Source organism: Mastomys coucha, unplaced genomic scaffold (genome assembly GCF_008632895.1).
Source record: "Mastomys coucha isolate ucsf_1 unplaced genomic scaffold, UCSF_Mcou_1 pScaffold6, whole genome shotgun sequence".
Classification (NCBI taxonomy): Eukaryota; Metazoa; Chordata; class Mammalia; order Rodentia; family Muridae; genus Mastomys; species Mastomys coucha.
The window spans coordinates 40,713,698-40,736,458 of record NW_022196912.1 but is presented as its reverse complement, the minus strand read 5'-3'; the positions used below and the strand labels follow the sequence as shown (position 1 = coordinate 40,736,458).

The following is a 22,761-nucleotide window of genomic DNA, read 5'->3' as shown; positions in this document are numbered from 1 at the left end:
AAAGAAAGAAAGAAAGAAAGAAAGAAAGAAAGAAAGAAAGAAAGAAAGAAAGAAAGAAAGAAAGGGAGTGAGGGAAGGAGTGAGGGAAGGGAAGGGAGGGAAGGGAAGGGACCTGAAAAAAATTGAGGACTTTAAAGAAAAATAAGCTGTACTATAATACCCACCTGCAATGATCTCCCGTAGTTTGGGATCCAGGTTTACTGTGCACGGCAAAAAGGTCTTTACATCTCGAGCCACAAGAACTGGAGTCCTTGAAGATAAAAACACTTCAAAATTTCTTATATCTCCATCAATTTCAAGGAGTGGCTCAACATCTTTAGTTGTTGGGATATTCTTTGATATTCTTCAAAAAGAAAGAAATGAAAAATCCATTAATGCTGCTATCAGAGTCAAATTCTTCATTCTTAAGCCTTGTTGCTTCTGTCCACAAGGAGCGCATTACACACCTGGCTCTCATTTCAAAAATATTTTTCAGATAAAAAAACCTAAAAAAGGAAAAATAACAATACAGTTCCAAGACAACTAAGGTGACAATGAAAAAGCCAGAACGTCACTGATCTGGAGCGACAGTAGGGTGCGGAGCAGGGAGACAGAGAGAAAGGAACAGCCACACTAGGTACACCTAGCCAGCTGCTCCCTCTCGCTGACGGTGAGCTGGGCTATAAATGCACCCAGATCACACAATGAGTGACAGACTGGTGCTGAGACCTGGGCTTTTTCAAAGTGACAACATGGCTCATTTGTTTTTGCCGGAAAAAATATTTTTTTAATAAATCACACAAACTAAAAAAGTATCAGCACAGGCTTTTTTCTTCTCTATAAAAGGCTATTTTCTATTGTAAAAGCAGTATATGCTTACTGTATAATAGATATGATAAAACATAGAAGGTAGCCTGGAAAGGATAGATTTAGTCAATCAAATATAGTAGTTTATTTGTATTCTTTTATTGTGTGTATGTATGTGTGTGTGTATATATATATACACACATATATATGTGTATATGTATATATATGAGTTCAAACAATAAACAATTTTGAATCAATCAGAAATTCTCAAATGTAAAAATAAGTGAATTTTAGTTATTAAAACATATGAAATTGTCTTGAAAGGAGACAAATGGCCAAAATGTTCCAATTCTTTCGGGTTCTCCCTACTAAACATGGTGCAGTAAGTAATCTGATCTGAGATGCATGAGAATGTTCCAAGAGATAAAGTTTTCATTAAAACTACAATGCAGACGCTCAAACAGGCAGACAGGAAAATTGGGAGAAGCCCCAGTGTCCACTAAGTGACGGGTACAGAGTGGACGGAGGCCAATATCACAGAATACAAGTTAACAGGAAAAGAGAGTGAACTGGTTGAGCTTGACAGGGGCAAATCTCATAATAAGTTATGTTAAGTAAAGAATATGGCCAATGTCAGGAAGCAGATCACTGTTCCCATGAAACTTGGGGAGGTGGGGAAGATGACAGAGGATCACTAAGAAGAACCTGGAAGAAACCTGCCTAGATGGCGGGCATGGCCACCTTTCTGACTGTGAGGACAGCTCTGTGGACCTAGGCAAACGCCGGCCTTGAGACTGTACAGCCTCGGCATGTGTTTCCTATGACAACTGCACCTCTAGAAGCTCTCCTCACAGCACTCACAAATTACTAAAGAGCATGTGCTCTAGGGTTGCACTAGGGCTCCATTTTCCTGCTCTTCCCAAGTGAGATGGAACCCTAAGATTAGCAACAGCTGCATCTCTCCTTTGGGAGCAGCACTTTATTGCTGAGACCCAGTACTTGGCTGGTGGCCAGATATTAAAAGTCATCCGAGGGAAAATCCAGAGAACAAAATTAGCAAACAAGGAAAGAATGGGGTGCTCGTGAGAAAATAAGGCAAGCAATTCTGTCTGTGGGTTTCACAAAGTCCTGCTACAGATTCAAACATGCACACAGCAGAAATTTATTTAAGATACGATTACTTTCAATAAAGTAAAACAACACTCAAACTGATTGCTAAATACATTTAAAGAGTAATGAAAACCTGGAAAACAATCACATGGTATCATTTGCAAACGTGGAAAAAATACTAGAAATGAAACAGTTAAAAAGGCAGTTCATTTTTCAGGAGTGTAACACAAAAAAAGAAGAGGCTAGGAAGATTTAGATAAAAACACACAGCTGACAAGTCACATGAAACAAATTAACCGAATCCTAATGCCAGCGTTGCTTTCAGCCTGAATGCAAACAGTGTTCTCAGCGTGGCGAACAATGCGGCTGTTCACAAGCCAAACGTCTACTGCTGCTTTCCAGATTGAAGTCTCTACTCTAACCTTTTGAGCTCAATGCATTAAGCCCTTCTGTTAAAAGAGACGTTTATGTAAATGATAATCTTTTGGCAGTGGGCCATTAAAATCATATGGGCTTTTATTTTTCAGATATTTTTTCCAAAGGTTAGCATTTAAAGAATTTAAATAACTTCACTTTTCAATTAAGAGCGAATTTAAATTTTCAGCACTAGGAATCATGTGAACTAAAGTTGCCAGCAGTTAAATGGCCCACAGAGAGCATTTTTACAGTATCAGGCATAACTGAGCTCCTAGGAAGTGTAAGTGTAGTTTCTTTTGATGCCACAAATCGAACAGCACTTGTTAATGCCAAAATCCACGTAAATTAAAGCATTTTGATTATAAATGACAGTGCTTTATTATAGAAGACACAAATGAATTACTTGGCAGAATTTACATAAGCCATTCATGTCGATTCCATTCAAAGTATGGCTCAAAATTAAATGGAAAATTTTCTATCTTAAAGATCCATAATGTGCAACTTATGAAACGAACATTATATTTTTTTCTTGAAGCTGGTCATCTAATAATGTGATTATCCAATAAGGAATTAAAATTAAGATTTACCACCCCACCCTACTCAACCCCCCCAATTTTCACTCATTGATGATTAAGCCCAGGGCTTCACAAATGCTAGGCAATCCAAATATCTCTATAAACTCTCGTCTGCCCTAGAACTGTATTCCACCTGAGACAAACTTAACTTCCAGAAGACTTTCACATTAATACAGACAAAAAGGCCCATTCAATGCTGTGGATGTACTTCAATGAAAGGGCACTTGCTTAGCACCCACACAGCCCCAGGTTTAATCACTAACAATGAAGGAAAAAAACAACAAAAGCCAACCACTGTATTGCCAGAGTCAGAAACAAAAGATACCACACAACTCATTTTAAAATAATTTTAAATTATACAGTAGGTGTGTGTGCCTGAATGTGGATATATATTTACACATGAGTGCAGAAAATCATAGAGGCCAGAAGCATTGGATTCCTCAGAACTAGAGGTACAGAAGTTTGTCAACTGCCATATTGTACTAGGAACTATACTTGAGTCCTGGCACTCAGCAAGTGCTCTTAACTGCTGAGCCATCTCTCATTTTTATGACCATTACTATCTGTGGAAAGACAAACAAAACCCTAGACATTCTCCCCTCTTAAGAGTCTTCACCCACTTAATTCTCAGTCATCCTTTGTATTCAGCCCAATTCTCTTGCTTAGGGAGGCCTATCTAAAGGACAGCTCATATTCCTCTATAATGACAGACCTAAAGGTCTTACACTCTCCTGCAGGCTATATGTACATCTACTGGTGCAAATATCTTCTTAAACATCTTTCTCTCTCTCCAGACTATCACTTCCATCAAAGTTAGTTTTGTCCCCTAGTACATTTCCAGTGCCTAGAACACTGTCACAGCACAGTTGCTTAATAAATATCTGCCAAGTGAAGAGACAGACACAGATACAAACAGACAGACACACACACACACACACACACACACACACACACACACACACACACACACACACACACACACACACATGTTCTTCCTAAAACTTTACCCTTTCTGATACTTTTGTGCTTGAAAAAGAATAGGTGGGAGACTGGAGAGATGGCTCAGCAGTTAAGAGCACTGGCTGCTTTTCCAGAGTTCCTGAGTTCAATTCCCAGCAGCCACATGATGGCTCAGAACAATCTGTAATGAGATCTGATGCCCTCTTCTGGTGTTTCTGAAGACAGTCACCGTGTAAGCAATACATAAATATATAAATCTTAAAAAAAGTAGGTGGAACATATTGAATTATTTTTGTCTGTGTTGTGAGGTAAGGATGACTACAGGAATCTATTGTCCAAGAACTGTGTTGAACAGGCATACTTTCTCTACTGAACAGACTTGGCACTCTTGCCCCATGCAAGAGTGACATGCCTAAGTAGCCATAGTTGTCCGGGTTCATTCTGTTTGATTGCTTTGTGTGTGTTCTGCCACACTGTAGCTTGTGTGAGCTTTAAAGTGTGAGCCTTTGGATTCTGTTTTGCTTCAAAAACGTTGTCCTTTCTTCACATGAAGGTTATTGGGATTTTTCCACTGGCTCTGAGGGGAACTTTAGGTAGCCCCGATATCCTAACTATTTAATTTCCTCGTTCATGAACACTGAATGTCCTCCCACTTATTTCATCTTCCTTCAGCTCTCTTAGCAATGTTACATTAAGAGCAATTGCTCTTAATGGACATTCTTTAACTGCCTTGATTAAATATAATTTCCTTTCAGATTATCTACAGCATGAGAACAGAAACAGATGATTTTTGTATTGATCTGTATCCTGAACACTGTTGGATTTATTGTTAGAAGCTCTCCTGTAGACTTTTTGGGACACTTGCTATACAGTATCTTAGTATCTGTAATTAGAGGTAGTTTTACAGCTACTATATAATTTGGGTCCTTCTATTTTTCTTGCTTGTCACTCTGGCTGGAATACCAGTTGGTGCAATAGAGATAATTTACTGTTCCAAACAAATATTATGTTTTTAAATCAATTTATGTATCTGTTATTTGTATGTATGAATGTTTTGCCTGCATGTATGTGTATGTACTACATGCATACTTGGTGCATAGTGTCAGAAGAGGAATCAAATCCCCTGGACCTGGAATTCTGGATGGTTGTGAACCACCATGCTGGGAACCAAACCAGGGTTCTCTGCACAACCAGCAAGTGCTCTTAACCACTGCGTCACTTCTCCAGCCACTCAGACACTGCCACTTACCATAAACACTGAAGTATAAGCCAGCAAGCATATAACTCTAATGTTTACTAATATGAAGCACACCTGATTTGCTCCCCAAGTGACATATGAGTACCTAATTATCTTGTTACTTGGCAAAGGCCACTGCTACTTCTTTAGTCTTTTGAGTGTGTGATCCAGGTGAAGGTCCACCTCTAAGAGAAGCCTGGCTCTTCTATATCCTTTCTCTGCCTCTGAAAGGACTGGCTGGCTTCAGCCAGTGTTTTTCGTTAGCTCTCTGGGTGGATGTGGAGATGAAGCATCGCCAGCACAGCCTGTCCTCCCACTCCCGGCTACAGAGCTGAAGTTTGGGGTTTGCTGTTTGCTTGGCTTTTTTTGAGACCAGGTTTCTCTGCATACCCTGGCTGTCCTGAAACTCACTCTGTAGACCAGTCTGGTCTTGAACTCAGAGATCTGTCTGCCTCTGCCTTCTGAATGCTGGGATTAAAGGTATGCACCACTGCCACCGGTTGACTTGCATGTTTTTTAAATGGAAGACATAATGTACTAGAATGCTGTTATGTGTTAGATTTTGGCACACTAAGCATCACCAACACAGAGTTCTACTAACAAGTCCTCCTGACTTTGTACTTGTGTTTTGTTAGAACATGGTCTAAGTCGTGTGAGGAGAATCTGAGTGCGTGTGAGAAAACTCCAAGAAATCAATACAAGAATCTTGTGACCTGAGTTTCTTAAAAAACAGAACCGTTCTTGAATTATGCTTTCAAGTTCCTCCCAAGTGTAGCAGATAAGAGTAGGTTTACTTCAGATAATTCATTATAACTAGCTATTGTTCTTTGTCTATATAGCTCTATGCAAAAACATATTTTTGCCATGTGCAGCTTGCTCTTGTGACTGGACAAGAATAAATTGTCTGATGATCTGAATAAAGCTGGCTAGTGCATGAGCCTTCAGTCTGCCTCATTTATCAGCTTTGTTCTTCTAGGTCCCTTTAACCATCTTTAGAGCAGTAAACAGTTTCAAACCCTGGGACAAAATATCTCCTCTTTCTCATGAACACAAATATATTCTTTCATTGTTTCTTAAAATATAAGCCATTTCTTTCATAAGGTTATATAAGAAAGCACATTCCTACCACAGCCTATATGTCCAAGTGTGAATGTAACAATCAGAGTAAAAGCTGTTTTGTGCCCAAGTGACAGGATCATGTTAGAGAAGCAGGACTGAGCTTCAATAATTACACACTACAATGTTGGTGACTCCCTAAGAAAAAAGATTCTTGGAAGTTTCTAGATAGGATTAATTAAACACTATATTGGCATCAAAAAGGAAGTTTAAAAACTTGCAACATTAGCTTCTATTTATAATGACAAATTTTCTTGGTATATTATAAAACTAACTAGAGATGCGTAAATGAACTTGAGACACCAATCTTAATACATAAGTATAGTAAAAAAAATATTAAAAATTATGTTCCTGGATAAAAGACACGCACAGCCTTTATATTTTTAAATATGACTGAGGCAGCATAGTAGCTGGGCAGCTGCCTACCCTCCATGCTATTGGAATCTTTTTTCCTATCAATAACTCCAAATTATCATTTACTATTTTCTATGTCCCATGTTGGTTGCTTTAACCCAATTGGGCAGCCCTCTGGGCCATGTTCTCTTGGCCCTTAACCCATAGCCATGGGTTCTCCTTCACTCTCCTACTCATCCTCTCCATTCAAGTCCACAAAACCTCAACCCATCTGTCTCTTCTGTCCATCTATTGGCTGTCAGCATCTTTATTCACCAATCAGAATTAACCTGGGAGCAGGGTCCCAGGGGCTAAGTGCAGACTCCAGGTCTTGGGGCGCACTCAGCATTACAATAGACAGTAAAAGACAAAACCTCAACACATAACTTTCATTTTCATAAATTCTTCAAAACAGCTCAGTTTTCTAATTAACTTGCTTAAAGTATTTAATTTGAATAAAGTAGTTTTATGACCTATTTTATTTAGGGATTCTGCATAGGACTCATTTGGCAAATATTTCACAGTACGGATGTCTGCATTATAGCACACACAATGCCTACATGGGACTGAGCAGAGGATGGCAACAGAGATGACCAAATATAATTTTAATCTAGGATAATAAGATGCTTTCAGTAAAGAGATGAGAAGCAAAACAGTTCACAAGAGACTCAAGTTGAGCACAGTGCTGACTACTGAAGGTCTCAGCCTAACTTCTGGCACCAGGAATCTGTATTTTAAAATGCTCAGATAAAAGTAAATGAGAGAAAAGTTCTAGTTTTTTGAGGCAGCACTGACTATGACCATATCATAGGTTCCTGCCAACTGATAAGAGATGTCAGGCATAGCAACTGGGAACTCTGAATGCAGTTAGTCTACAAGTGTTACAGCTTAAAGCAAATCCTTTGCTTGTTTCCTTAAAGATTTAATCGTTAATAACATAGCACTGTTGTGATGGTTTGTATATACTTTGCCCAGGAAGAGGCACTATTAGAAGATATGGCCCTGTTGGAGTAGGTGTGTCATTGTGGACTTAGACGTAATACCCTAGTCCTAGCTGCACGGAAGGCAGTATTCTGCTAGCAACCTTCAGCTGAAGATGTAGAACTCTCAGCTCCTCTTGCACATGCCTGCCTGGAAGCTGCCATGCTTCCACCTTGACGATAATGGACTGAACCTCTGAACCTGTAAGCCAGCCCCAATTAAATGCTGTCCTTGTAAGAGTTACCTTGGTCATGGTGTCTGTTCACAGCAGTAAAATCCTAACTAAGACAAATGTTTATCATTTTATTTATTTACTTACTTGCTTACTTACTTATTGGGTTTTTTGGGGGTAGAAGGTGTTGTTCTTTCTATGGAGCCCTGGCTGCCTTGGAACTCAGCAGGCTAAGCTGTCCTCCATCTTGGAGATCTATCTGCCTCTGCCTCCCCAATGCAGGAATTAAAAGTGTGGGCCACCACATCTGATACATTTAATATTTTTAAAGACAAAATATGTAAGCAGACAAAAATTCTTTATTGTTGATATCTATGGGATTTTTTTCAAAAATGAATTTAATCAAATTATAGGAGAGAGCTGGTAGATCAGTAGTAAATCACTTATGTAGCATATACAACACCCCTCTACCCATATACTATATGTATGGATGCACACACACACACACACACACACACACACACACACACAAATTCTGCAAGAAAAAGGAACTACAAAACAGGAAATACTATGTCATACGATTATATGAATTCACATGTCTATGGCTGTAATTCTCAATGATGATCAATGTCCCTATGGGAAGACTGCTGACTCATGAAGTACTTATTCATAAAGTGTAGGCATGCTGGCACATACCTGTACTCTCAGCACTGGGAAGGCAAACACACACAAATCCTTGGACCTCATTGGCCAACCAGCCTAGCCTTCTACTGAGATACCTTATCTTTCAGTAAACCGAAAAAGGGTATCTCTCAAAAACACCAAGGTAGACAATTTCTGAGGAATGACACCCAAGGTTAACTCCTAGTCTCCACATGGCACTCCCACACATGAATGAATGAGTGAATGAATAAATGAAATGAATGGAAATTCAACCTTTCATTATACTGTCACACCCCCAAGCCCCCATTTTCCTACTATAGAAATGGGAAGGCAAAAAGTACTACACTTGGCTCACAGCCAGGCATGCTAATAAAATTTCCAGTGAGACAGCCCCATCTTGTGGACTTCCTGAATACTGCAGCATGCTTTCCATTAGTACCTCACCTCTGTTTCAAAATAAGCCAACACTGTTACAGTACACAGGTTTTGATTTTTCTTGTACAAAAGCGTTAACAGTTTATTTGATCTGTAGGTGGATGTCTTAAGACCTCTAGGAAATATGGGTCCTTCAATAATTGAAACTGTTTAAAAATACATGACAAATTACAAACATTGTAAAATAGTCAACCTGATATAAATCATTTTTGCATATTAAATATACGTCTACACACTAAAGCATACTTTAGAGAAACTGACTTTCCTGTTTGTATTCAACAGTCTTGATAAATATACTTCAGTTTCATGTTGATGGTATTCTCACAAGACTTTGGAGCATTTACAATTATTTCTTAGTTTTCTATCAGCATAAAATGTTGACAATGATGCCACGAATTTAAATGCTGAGAAAATATTTTTAAAATCAATTTTATCCTATTAGAAGCAAAACAAGATCTAGAGGAACAGCTCAGCAGTACAGTGCACATGATGAGCCTAGAAGTCTGACCCTCAATCAGTCCTGCCTCTCTTGTCTCTCTGTCTGTGTCTGTCAGCAAAAGAAAAGCTAGAGAAAAACCTACTTAGAAAAAACAGATACTCAATGAACATAAAGGTGTAAAAGCTTAAGCAAAGTGCCAAAGAATACCAACAGCCTTCTGACACTTTCCACCTCTGACACAATCAGAACTGAGTATATATGTGGAGTTTTCTATACTTTGCAAAAGCCTACATTTTTAATAGATATAATAAATGTAATGTTTTAGAAAGTTTGTACCTGGGTAACATTCCTACTGATATGTATTCTAAATATTCATATGCACATCACTGAAAACTGTTTTTTTATCACAGACCCACAGCTATTTTCTGCAACTACAGAAGACTGTGTCCACAAACAGGCTCAGAGATTGTAACTCCTGCTCTCTGCTTCCCTGGCTTATGCAGAGCATGGCATGGGATGCTCAGCACAATGCCCAGCCCACTGGATGTCACCTTTGAGGGCAGCTCAGGCACCACAGTAGGTAGTGCTGCTCCTAGCATGTACCCAGCCAGCACAGGTCTAACTTTAACAATTGTTAATACCTAACAGAATCAAAATGATTAGCAGAACAAAATGGAGTCTTCTAAGTACACATGGCCTTCATTTACTTTGATTATTTATTAACTTTTGGTGTTCCTGGACTACATGGTTTTGATATGTAGTCCAGGATGGCCTTAAACTCACAGCAATCCTCCTGCCTCCACCTCCTAAGTGCTGGGATTACAAGCATGTGCTATCATACCTTGATACATTGACTCTAATAGGACACAGATTATAATCTGTAAGAAAAGACTGTATTAGGAAAGACCTACACAAAAAGACTACAACCCACTGCTTCACCAAACGTTTATAAATACAAACTTGGTTATGGGCTAAAGAATCCTGCTGTGATTGTAGTGTCAGCTGCCAAAAGGAAGGAGCCACCACACTTTAGGTGAAGTATGTAGTCACCAGTCCTGTGGGCTTCAGCCTTACAACAAGCTTTACAGTAAGGTACAGGGATTCACCATCAGAACAATGAAAGAAATTTTTTCCCTGCATTCAGAACCAATGAAGTGTCTGGAAGACCTCACTGTTAAAATAAAGCTAGGCTTCACATCTGCCACCTTGAGGAAGCCATGCCTGTCTCGATGCAAATGCACCATCAGACTTCCTCACTTGTTCAAAAACACTCACTGTGCTCCTTGCATGTGTGTGAAAACAGAAGGAATCTGTTATAACCTGTGGAGTTTACCATCATCTTACAGAGGAAACAAAAGCTAAAGAAAGAGTGAAGCAGACCTTGGTAAGCAAATCCCATGCAGCACCTATGAAGGAGCACACCAGCGGTGGAATAAAGAACCTGAAATGGGGTTCCTACCTTATAACAGCCTTTCCACACTAGCCATGCTTAAGAGACCAGAAGAATGAGGGAGGTGACAGGGGAGGATGGGCCAGGAAAAGAGCAGGTGGGGGAAGTGTAAGATCAAGGTGAGAAAGCAGACCATGCTGGTGATGCCTGAGCTCCCGCACAAACCTGATTCCCACAGATAATTTGGATCAATTATTTTTCCTACCCTTAGTGTCTACTGTGTTACTCAAAGGCTTCTTAAAATTTTATTTATTGACTTATTTACTTGTTTTTATGTGAACAGGTGCTTTGCTCACATGTCTGTCTGTATACTGTGTAGGCCTGGTACCTGGAAAGGCCAGAAGAGGGTACTGGATCTCCTGGGTCTGGAGCTCCAGATGTTGTGAGCCTCCAAAGGGGAGCAAGTCTCGGTCCTCTGGGAGAGAGCAGCAGGCGCTCCCACCGAGCTCTCTCCAGCACCCAAAGTCCATGTTTCGATTATCCATAACTCAAATTCATAACTCCAAAAGCAATGCATTTATGTTCTACTACCTACAAGACTGCTAGCAGTCTTCAGCAATATAGAGATCCTCTCACCTACTGGGATTCTACTTGGCTACCTGTCACCATTCATGTCCTTGCTTAGTTCTCTTCTCAGTGATAACTGTCATGCACAGCTGGCACAACTCCTTGCCTCCCTGATGTTTCTCTCTTCATCCTTTCCACAGGGCTTGTTGCTAATCACATAGTTTATATGTTGTTGTGTGCAGAACTCCCTGGGACAGAGATCTCTGCCAGCCTTGCACATGAGTATCCTACAGTAAATATTACTATTTACAGTAGTGTCTGACCATAATGGGCTCCCATGAACTATTTCCCAGCAGTCAGTTCTCTGTGAGTTCAAGGCTAGTCTGGTCTACACAGTGAGTTCCAGACCAGCCAATGAGACCTTATCTCAGAACAAAACAAAACAACAACAAGGAACAATTTCCTAAATAACAACAAATTTTACGTTTGTTTTTTTTTTTCTCCAGTAATTTCTCTTATACCCTTTGATTGGCTACAAATCCAGCAGCAATAACAGAACAAATGAGAAGCAGAACATAATAACAGATAATTCAAGAATGGCCCAACCTGCCTAGTTAATCTCTCAGTTTTTCTTTTCTCCAAACAATAATAGTAGGTATGTTTTCCAAGTGCATCAAAAATAAATTTCAAAAATTCATCCAGGCTGGAGAAAGCTCAATAGTTAAGAACAGCATTGGCTGCTCTTCCAGAGGACCTGGGTTTGATTCCTAATACCTACAAGGTGGCTCACAACCATCTATAATTCCAGTTCCAGAGGATTCTGGCTTTTGAGGGCACTGCATGCATGTGTCACACATTCATACACATGCAGGCAAAGTACCCAAATACGTAACATAAAAATAAATGTTTTAAAAATTCTGCCCTTCACTTTTATTTATCTTTAAAAATCAGGATTTAATAGCCACATGCTTTAATCGCAGTACTCAGGAGGCAGAGGCAGGTGGATTTCTGAGTTTGAGGCCAGACTGGTCTACAGAGTGAGTTCCAATACAGCTAGGGCTACACAGAGAAGCCTTGTCTTGAAAAACCTGAATAAACAAATAAATAAATCTGGATTTGTCAATTAATTTCTATCAAGAATATAAATGAACAATGTAAAATCAAAAATTTGCAAGTAACTGTCAATATTCTACCTCATTGTACATTGCAGGCTTACTTTTCATATTAAACTTGCCCACTCTGCCAGAGTTACTTATTTTATCTAAATAAAGACTTCTGTTATAGTCACGGGATCTTTATTCCGTGAAAATATACTTTATTCAGTGAAAATATACTTAGTTTTCTCTCTTACAAGTAAAAATTATCAGGTGATTTTTGCAAAGAACTAGATCAATCTCTTTCACAAAGACAATAATAAACACTTAACCTCTACATTCTGAGCAAATGTGTGTTGGGAATATCCATAGCTATGCTTATGAAAATAACTATACACAAGATAATGATTTAGTAAATTATGAATGATGGCAACATCAAAATCTCTAAGATATATTCTTCCATATCAAGAATATAGAATCTTAGTAAAATTCAAAGCTGTACATAAAAAACACCTAAATAGCATGCACGAAATAATGTTTTAAATAGATATTCCTAGGATCTTTAAGTAAATAAGTATCAGTACAAGAGACATATTCTGTACAACAAGGAGGCTCATGCAACTCAAAGGCATGATTTAAGGACAATCACAGATGAAGGATTTCAAAAGCCTTGCGTAATTCATCTAAGTGATGACAGGTGGAAATGGGAAGAAGGAAACATGCAGGAGATTGGTAAGCTCTAAGGAAAACTAGGGAGGTTAGATGTAATCAATTAAGCTTTTGAAAGCTTTTGTTGAGTATCAGAAATGAATCTATGATGTATTTGCTGAAGCAGGACTGAAGAGCTTAGACATCAGATGGATCCATAAACATCACATAGTGATTGATGTCCCAGGCTACTCAGCAAGCAGGTCTCTGTGAGATGGAAGTGGCCATCATTCTTAACCTCCCTTAAAAATGACTCAGTTCATTTTAAGAATCCAAGACTATCAAAAGGATGCTACCTCTCACACAAAGTTCTGCTGACCATATCTTCTTGAGAAAATTATTGCTTGAGCAACGTCAAAACAGAAATTTAAAGTATTATTGTCATGAAAACTATTTAAATGGATCTTTTAAAAGCCTCTATCATTGCTTTAAGTGTCTAAAATACCAGAAATAAACCTTTATACTAAAATACTTCAATGATTGTCTAAAAAGCTGTACTAAAAGGTAGACAGAAAATCTTTATCTACAGTTTTTATTTAACTTTCTTTCTTCTTACTAAATGTATGTTAACAAAAAAACCCTTAAATGATCTAGACAAAAGCTTTTAGCTCAACACATAATTGCAAGAAAATTACAATAATTGTACCAATTAAAATAATCTTGAATGAACAGTATGTCATCTTAATGTTCCAATGGTTTATAGAGGGATCTACTTAATTAGCTGAAATTGCTTTCCAGTGTTAGTATCAAATGTCATTTGTTAAAAGTTGAACAATTTAGAAAATAATTTAACAAAGCAATTTTACCAAACACCAAGAACCAACATTTTCTTTTTCAGCTGAATAAAGCAAGCAGATGTGTCATCAAATTGCTATAAAAATAAATGAGGCTTTTTATGGATTAAAAAAATAAATTTTACTACTAGCGTTAAAAATACTATTTTCTGATTGTTTTTACCAAATCAGATTTCTTTAATAAAACAAATGAATATCAATTATATACTGCTGCTTTTTGTCAGCTGTAAATAAAACTTTTTATTATTCAAATGACAAGCACCAAAGAACTCAGCTATGGGTAAGTGCAAACAGACATCTAAATTGCTAAAGTAAAAAACGGGCTCTCAGTGAGCTGAGCAAACTGTCTTCCTACAGTTGTTCCTTGCAAATTATTTTATTTAATTATTTTAAGTAAAATCCCTTATGAATCTTCAGATTGCTTTCTACACTATCTTTTTCTCTTTGTTGGATAGCTATAAACATTCTCTATAAGTATTTATAGGCATATAAGTCATATTTAAAAAGAAAAGCATCTCAGAGGCATGCTAAATCAGTCTGCTCTCAGACAGCAAGACGATCAGGGCTGAGGTCTAAAGTAATAGGTTGGCTAAATCACAAAAGAAAGTTGGCATGATCTCATTTTGCCTCTAATATATATTATTCTATATTGATGTGATCAAAATAAAATACTCCCCAACAAAAATTCACTACAGTTTATATTATGATTAAAAAAAAATTCCCCACTGTATTAGTCAGGGTTTCTATTCCTGCACAACATCATAACCAAGAAGCAAGTTGGGGAGGAAAGGGTTTATTGAGCTTACACTTCCACACTGCTGTTGCTCACTAGAGGAAGTCAGGACTGGAACTCAAGCAGGTCAGGAAGCAGGAGCTGACACAGAGGCCATGAAGAGATGTTCCTTACTGGCTTGCTTCTCCTGGCTTACTCAGCCTGCTCTCTTATAGAACCCAAGACTTCCAGCCCAGAAATGGCACCACCCACAAGGGTCCCTACCCCCTTGATCACTAATTGAGAAAATGCCCCACAGCTGGATCTCATGGAGGCACTTCCCCAACTGAAGCTCCCTTCTCTGTGATAACTCTAGCCTGTGTCAAGCTGACACACAAAACTAGCCAGTACACCCACTCATCAAATAACTTTCACAACATTCTATTTTTTTCATAAAAAAGGTACAATTATCTTTATCTTTAAACAACATGCAAGTGTCCCTCCCCGACCCCTGCCCCCAGCCCCTGCCCCCAGCCCCAACCCTACCCAGAGACAGGGTTTCTCTGTAGATCAGGCTGGCCTCGAACTCACAGAGATCCATCGCCTCTGCCTCCCAAGCACTGTGATTAAAAGCATGTGTCACTACATCTCAATTTAAGATTCTTTCTTGCCTACAAGACACATTCCAATTTAAAAATTAAAAAAAATTCAGAACTACCTATGAGGTTCAGATGGTGTGATCTATATATAATGCAAACTTTAAATTTCAGGCAAAGCACAAGCAATTCTTTCTCTGCTTCTTGTCTGCCACAATGGAAACAGCAGTGCTTGCCCAGGCACTCCTCACCACACCAGACCTAGAGAGACCTTTGAAAGCATGAGCTAAATATAGCCATTCTCTCCTTAACTGCAGTTGCAGCCCTGAAAGTCTCACTAACACAGAAAGTGAGTACGAGACAAGTGGAAGTGACTGCTGTAGCCATCCCTGAGAAGCCTGAGACCTGGTTTGCAGGGAGAATCTGGAGAAGCAGGGGCTGTGTAAGCTAGAGAAGCTCCAGGATGCTCTAAGTAGAGCTGGTGGGCTAATACAGGAGGAACTCTGAGGCACTGAAATGTGGATGGGAAGAAGGGAGGTAAGCACTGAGGATCAGGCTGTGGGCACAAAATAAGACTGTGCTAGAAACAGAACTAGAAGGCCATGCTCATATACTACATTCTGGCTAAGATCCCGTCTACATTAAAAATATTTTTTAGACTAATTGTGTGTGTATGACTGTTTTACCTGCGTGTATGTATATGTAGCACATGTGTGCCCAGTGTCTGCAGAGGTCGGAAGAGGATGTTAGGAACCGAGCCCAGGTCCTCTGCAAGAGCCATCTCTCTGGTCCAAGTTCCTATCTGTTTTGTCCATGCTTTAACAACTTTAGAAGAGGCTGAGTATTAAAATGATGGGCTAAGAAATCTGGCAGAAGAAATGTCACTAGCTACTTTTAGCCCTATTTACAGGAAGAACCGAGAGCAAAACTGGACCAGAAGGATTTGAAAACCTTAGTTTTAAACAAGTAGTACATGTAAGATTCTGAAGAAAAGAGAATGAGCTGCTGAAGGGACAGGGTCACACCAAAGCGGCTGAGTACTCTGCACACTTCAGTGTCACCTATCTGGCACTGGTTTTGCAGACATACAGAATGTAAATGTTACAGGGTCAGGGACACTAAGCACAAGTTTTTCAGAAAAGCCTAGGAAGACAGGCAAAGTATGACAGGGTTGGTGTGAATGCAGGTGGCTCTGCAGGAAACAATACATAAATCATGAAGGTAGAGCTAAAGACACAAGAGCAACTAAGGAAGTTAGATATTCCAGGTACCTGGGACATATTTTGAGGGAAGCTGCAGGCAATAAACAGCAATCCCACGAAAGGCCATGGGGCAACTGACGATGGCAAAGCTATAGACAAGAACCCTGTGCCTTTTGGCTCTCACATCACAACAGCAGATGCTCAGATGCCTGACTCAGATCTACAGAATCTAATGTCTGCCCTTCTGGGCTTTGGTTTTGTCCTATCCCTATGTTGTAAGCCCTTCCCTTGCTTTGAGAAGGGAAAATCTTTACTCTGTGCCACTGTAATCTGGAAATAGGTCATTTTCTTTTTGATATTGTAAGGGTTCACAACTAAGAGTCTGTATTGTGTCTTGGAGGAGATACTGAACTTTAATGACTGAACAATACTGGAACTGTAAGGCTGAGGACAAATGGATTGAATGCATTTGCATGGTGAGCCAGGCCTTTGAGGGGTGGAAACGGAAGGTAATGGCTTAAAGAGACTTGCTGAATATCAAGCTGACAAGGGCTGGACACACATACAGGCAGCAGCATCCCCTACAGGTTGCAGGTGCAGGCAGAATAAAAAGTGGGAAGAGAAGCAAGCCTGCAAAGGCAGACATTCTCGCTGCCTTCTGGCTGCCATTCCATGAGCTTCTAATCCTTTATGCTCTCACAACACAACAGACTACATCCATGAACCAAAATAAATCTTTCCTCCCTACAAAAAGCATAAGAAATAAAACACCAAGCAATTGTCTCTCACCAAAGAGCAGTAAACTAAAAAGTTTCTTACTACCCAGAAAATGACTTAGCTGGGTAATTGTTTAAGCCCTCTTCCCTCCCCATCTCTATTTGGTTCAAATATGCATGCTTTACTTTCAATCAGACTCTAAGTCCTGAAAGCTCAAGCATTTAGGGGTAAATGATAAGGTATGTGTAATTTCCCACATATACGTTTGTGTTGGTATAGATCTATAAACATAAAGAGAGAACAAGACTCAGAAGACCATGTGGTGGGAACTGATGAAGCAATGAAGTCAACAATAACAGATGAGTTTGAAGGAAGGATGGGGATGTGGTGTTGTTTGTACTATTATTATTCTTGCAAAATTGCTTAAATAGAAAAGAAAATTAAACACATACATCCTTCAAGAACACTACATGCTTTTTTCTCTCTCCCTCTGTTCACCCAACCAGCCCCTATAACTCAAAGCACATAAAGACAATGGCATAAGCTCTGACTCTCAGTAAAAATATTACACTAAATATATGTTAATGAAGAAATCAACCAGGGTGAATAAAAGAAGCTGAAAGAAAGCATCTAAGCACCAAAATACCTATTAATCTTGGCTTTTTAAGAAAAAAGTTGAGCTAGTGTGAATTAGCAGTAATATGTGCTACCAACATGCATAAGGCTCTGGGTTCTACACCTCAAACCACAAGGATAAGAGAAGCAACAAAAACAGTATCCAGCAGAGCTACAGGGACCTGATGACTGCTGCGGGACAGACCTGAGTCAGAGACTTTTGAAATGGCTCTTAAATCTGCTTTGTTTTATATTTCTCCTCCTCCTATTGCCTGGAGACTTATCACTCTTCCCAACCTTGTCATAGACTGGGCAGAAGACCAACTTCCAGGACTCTACATACACTTCTTGAACTGTTGGCCATGTCTCTGATCCATGTACTCTGAGTCACAGCAGGAAAGGGGCTAATGTGAAGCCCATTCCATGCCAAATTGAGGCCTAGCATGGCTACTTTGTCTAAAAATGAAGAGACAGAGACAGAGAGAGATAGAAACAGACAGAGACAGGCACAGACAAAGAGAGACAGAGATAAACAGACTAGAGAGGCAGTAACTAACAGTTTATTTAACAGAAAACGTATGTGGTTTTTTTTTTTAAAGATTTATTTATTATTATATCTAAGTACACTGTAGCTGTCTTTAGACACACCAGAAGAGGGTGTCAGATCTCATTACAGATGGTTGTGAGTCACCATGTGGTTGCTGGGATTTGAACTCAGAACCTTCAGAAGAGCAGTCAGTGCTCTTAACCTCTGAGCCATCTCTCCAGCCCAAAGCTTAGGTTTTTATGATGGCAAAGATAACTTATAGAAAAAAAAAATAGCAGTTATCTGTTCTGAAAATTTGTTACTATTAATAAAAAAAATCACAGGAAACCTCATACAAAACTAACTACAGTAGCTTGTAACACTCCTAAAGAAATAGAAAATACAAAAAGTTAACATTGCAGTCCCTGTTTCCACTAGAAACTCTAGCCCTTTGACTCCATGACAAACTTCAGTGTGTTTCTGACAGGACCCCAGCCTAGGAAAGCTTCCATGTCATGCGGACACAATGAAAGGAGTCCTTCCAGAACACACTTGGGTGAGATTGTGGAGCTCTTTTTAAATCCCAGCTCCATCATGCACTGTTTTAGCAAGTGACTTATCTCCACTGGTGTCTGTGAAAAATAAGAATAACAGTACCTATCTCAGAATTGTGAAAATGAAGTTAGTGCACACAGGGCTTACAATGAGTGCCAATCAGATGAAAATAACAGCTTTGCCACATGAGACTGCATGACTTGGGAAGTTATTAACGATCAGAGCCTCAAGCTCCCTTGCTAGTAACTATCCTAAAACTATTCCAAACTGTAATAAGCACTCATCTAGAAAACACAATGACCTAACTCCTAACTTAGGACAGACACATTTGCTCAGGAAATAAAGTTTTCTATTTTACAACCAATGATAAGCCCACTCATGATCTCACGATACAATGACTTCTAACAGCTCCAAGCCAAGTTTCCATGGCACATGGTCATCTGTGTTCCTGTCTCACTGGAGTCACACCAAGGTTAAGCCCCTGACACACTTAACAGAAGCCTACAAGAGCTCAGAGCTGTGGACAGACTCTAACAGTCCTCTACCATTCTAAAAGCAGTTAGGAAAAAGTCAAATGCTAACAACATTCTAAGGGAATAAAAATGATCTGAACTCTGATTTTTTCTTTTTATTAGATATTTTCTTTATTTACATGTCATATGATTTCTCCTTTCCCAGTTTCCCCTCCAAAAAAAAAAAAAAACCAAGAACAAACCCCTGTTGCCTCCCCCCTTCCCCTGCTTGCCACTCCACCCTCTCCCACTTATTGGCCCTGGCATTCCTCTACACTAGGGCACAGGACCTTCACAGAGCCAAGGGCCTATCCTCCCATTGATGATCGACTTTGCAATCGTCTACTATACACATGCTGCCAGAGCAATCAGTCCCACCATGTGTACTCCTTGGTTGGTGGTTGAGTCCCTGGAAGCTCTGAGGGTACTAGTTAGTTCATATTGTTATTTGTCCTAATGATCTGAACTCTTAGAGACTATAAAATACAAACTATATTATTATTTTATTTATATTTTAAAACAGTATAAAATTACACTCCATTTTTAAAAAGTTTACCTAGTTTCTACAAGTTATCTTTTTCTAAGAAATGGTTTATTTTTGGTTTTTTGAGAAAGGCTTTCTTTGTGTAGCCCTGGCCATTCTGGAACTTGCTCTATAGACCAGGCTAGCCCAGAAGTCAGAGCTTTCCTCTGCTAGGATTAAAGGCATGCACCACACCACCACCCAGTTTTAAGAAATGGTTTATTGTGCCGGGCAGTGGTGGCGCACACCTTTAATCCCAGCACTTGGGAAGCAGAGGCAGGCAAATTTCTGAGTTCGAGGCCAGCCTGGTCTACAGAGTGAGTTCCAGGACAGCCGGGGCTACACAGAGAAACCCTGTCTCAAAAAAACAAAAAAAAAAAAAGAGAGAGAGAGAGAGAGAAATGGTTTATTAGTCTAGCAGCTGGACCTTAAAGCTATTCTAAGTGTTCCGGCAAACCAAATAATTTTGGCTTTGTGACTTTTAAAAGCCATAGTAACTCTTACAATTGTACACAGCTGTAAAAAGAGAAAGTATAAATGGAGCTGTGAGCTCACAGGGCAGCAACTATGTGATGACAGCCCCAGAGCCCGCCAAGGGACCCAGGAAGACTGACGGAATTCAGAAGGAGAGACTGTACATGCACTATTTGTGCTTTAGTACTCAAAGCAAAGTTAAATGCAAAGCAGTCAAGTAAAATACCTCTCATAGATGGTCTTTAACGTCATCTGATCAGGAATACCTTCAGTCTCTTCCAGATATAGTATGAGCCAGGATGTCCTGTATGGCCACTGCTCAGTAAGATTGATCCAGCTGGCTAGCCTGTCCCAGTTGAAAGTAATCTGATTGGCTCTTAGTAGCCGCCCTTTAACGAATACATAAACATTTAAAAATTAATAGATATACTAAGCAAAATGTTTAGCATAGTCACAAATAATTGATATTTAAAAATTGAAAACGTTGCCATTTGGTTATACTACAGATTTAAATCAAGTATTTATATGGTTTCTAAAGTCCAGGTTTTAAAGATTCAGAGGGCATAGTGGCAGACATCAGTAATCCTGGCACACGGGAGGCTCAAGAAGAATAGGACAAGTCTTGAGGACAACCTGAGCTACACAGTAAGACTGTCTCAAAAAAATAAACCAACAAACAAAACAAAACACCATGGTAGTCCTCAATGCTGAATGCTAAGGATCTCTCCCAGACCTTAATGGAACCTAACATACTGGTCAGTCTTTGTTTTATGGCTTAATATACTTCCCTTCTTACTTACTGAGATAGATCATGTTTTACAATGTATCTAAAACTTGTCTACACATTGAATAAAATGCCTGTTTGTAGGGTGTTGAGAGGACTAACTCAGCAGTCCTCCTCAGGGCGCAATCATTGGAGGACAACTACACTGGCGAGTTCCAGAGTCAGGGCTTCCCTCCAGTGTGTAAGAGAGACTTGGTTCTTAGGTGAGAACAGCAGCAGTTTTATACTATTACTACCAGGTCAGTCCATACCTGCACCCACAACTACTTGTCTGACAGGCTCTCATGGGGATCCTGCTGCCCCGTTCTTCACTGTACAAGTGATGACCCCTCACAGAGCTCTTCCCCAGCCTGAGGCCATCACTCTGCATCTCACCTCCAACCTTCTCAGAAGGTGGGTGTGCTCTGCTGGATGGATGGCAGCATGGCTCTTCCATCCCAGAGAGCAATTTTACAAGCATTTGCCAGCTATGGGCTTCTCATGAATACTAACTCTGTGGTAAAACCCATAACAGAACAGATGATACAGCCACAGCCTTCCTGAGAAGCATTCACTCAGCAAAGTAGAGGATAAATCCAACAAACAAACGACAACCTATGAAATAACTAGGTGAACATTTAACTAAATGTGTCTTTTGGGGAAGCAACAAAAATGAAAGGCTGAGCACTAAAATAAGCTTGACAATACCCTTCTTGTAGAAGGCTGAGGTTTGGTTTTTAAAACATAGGGTCCTATGTAGCCTGGTTGGCTCTGACTTCCTGATCCTCCTGCCTCCAATTCCAGTCTGCTAGGATTATAGATGTAAACCTCCACATTGAACTCACTAAGTTGCCCAGGCTGGCCATGAACTTGAGATCCTCCTGCCTCAGCCCTGTGAGAAGCTGGCTAGGATCCATTATTTAAAGGTACCAGCTCAGGTCTCTTTGGAGTACCTGAAGATGTCTCCACAATCTAAACTCCTTGCTGTGGGTTTGGAGCCATATTGCCTAGGATGAGCTGCAGCTCTCTAACATCATTTCATACCACTCTGCTCCTCCAACTCCACCCAGGCTGGCACTCTAGCTGTTCTTAGAGTCCATCTCCCAGACTCTGCAGTTGCTGCTCCTTTTCCTCAGAATGCTTCTCTCAAGAAGCATGTAAAGTGTGGTTCTAATTTCATTCCAGACGACTCCAGTTGATGCTCAAGTGCGTGCTGCAGTTAAGCAGAGCAGACAGACCCTTACATAAGGGTCTCCCCTTCCGGAGAGCAAAGACAGTGTGTGTCAGAGACAGCTCTTCTGTGGAGTAGGAAGTAGAAGGAAACAGGGAAGGAGGCGGCACAGTCGTTTCATTTGAGATGCAGGAAGGTCTCATGGAAAAACTCATATGTAAGCTAACACATAAAGAATTGAGAAAACCCACTGCTCAGAATCATGACAGGCCATGTTAATGAAAACTGGTCAATATACAAAGTTGAGGTCCAAGAACTGTAGTTGAGAGCAGCCCAGTGCTAGAGAGCAAGAGGACACAATGTGTTAAGTAGGAGCAGTTAGGAGGGAAATCATTGCTACAGCTGCTTGTGGCATCCAGATAAGGATCCTGCATGCTCCACGTGGGAGCCACTGGGAAACCTCAAGTGTAGTCTCACTGAAGCCCTGAGAAGGGTCTTGGGAAGACTGGGAGGACTGGTGGGGGAGCAGCATGGGAGAGGGCAGTGTGCTCTACCAAG

At 39.9% G+C, this 22,761-nt stretch overlaps 1 protein-coding gene across 11 annotated transcripts in view; it reads right to left on the bottom strand.

Moving 5' to 3' along the window:
- Kidins220 (kinase D interacting substrate 220) overlaps positions 1 to 22,761 on the bottom strand; it is an 86,337-nt gene that overhangs the window by 27,214 nt on the left and 36,362 nt on the right. For all 11 annotated transcript variants that reach the window (XM_031357147.1, XM_031357137.1, XM_031357139.1 and 8 more), the window contains exons 22-23: positions 20,496 to 20,658; positions 165 to 343 (exon numbers count right to left, since the gene is read on the bottom strand). In XM_031357147.1, the coding sequence (XP_031213007.1) occupies positions 165 to 343; positions 20,496 to 20,658 (342 nt within the window). The remainder of the gene's footprint in view (positions 1 to 164; positions 344 to 20,495; positions 20,659 to 22,761) is intronic.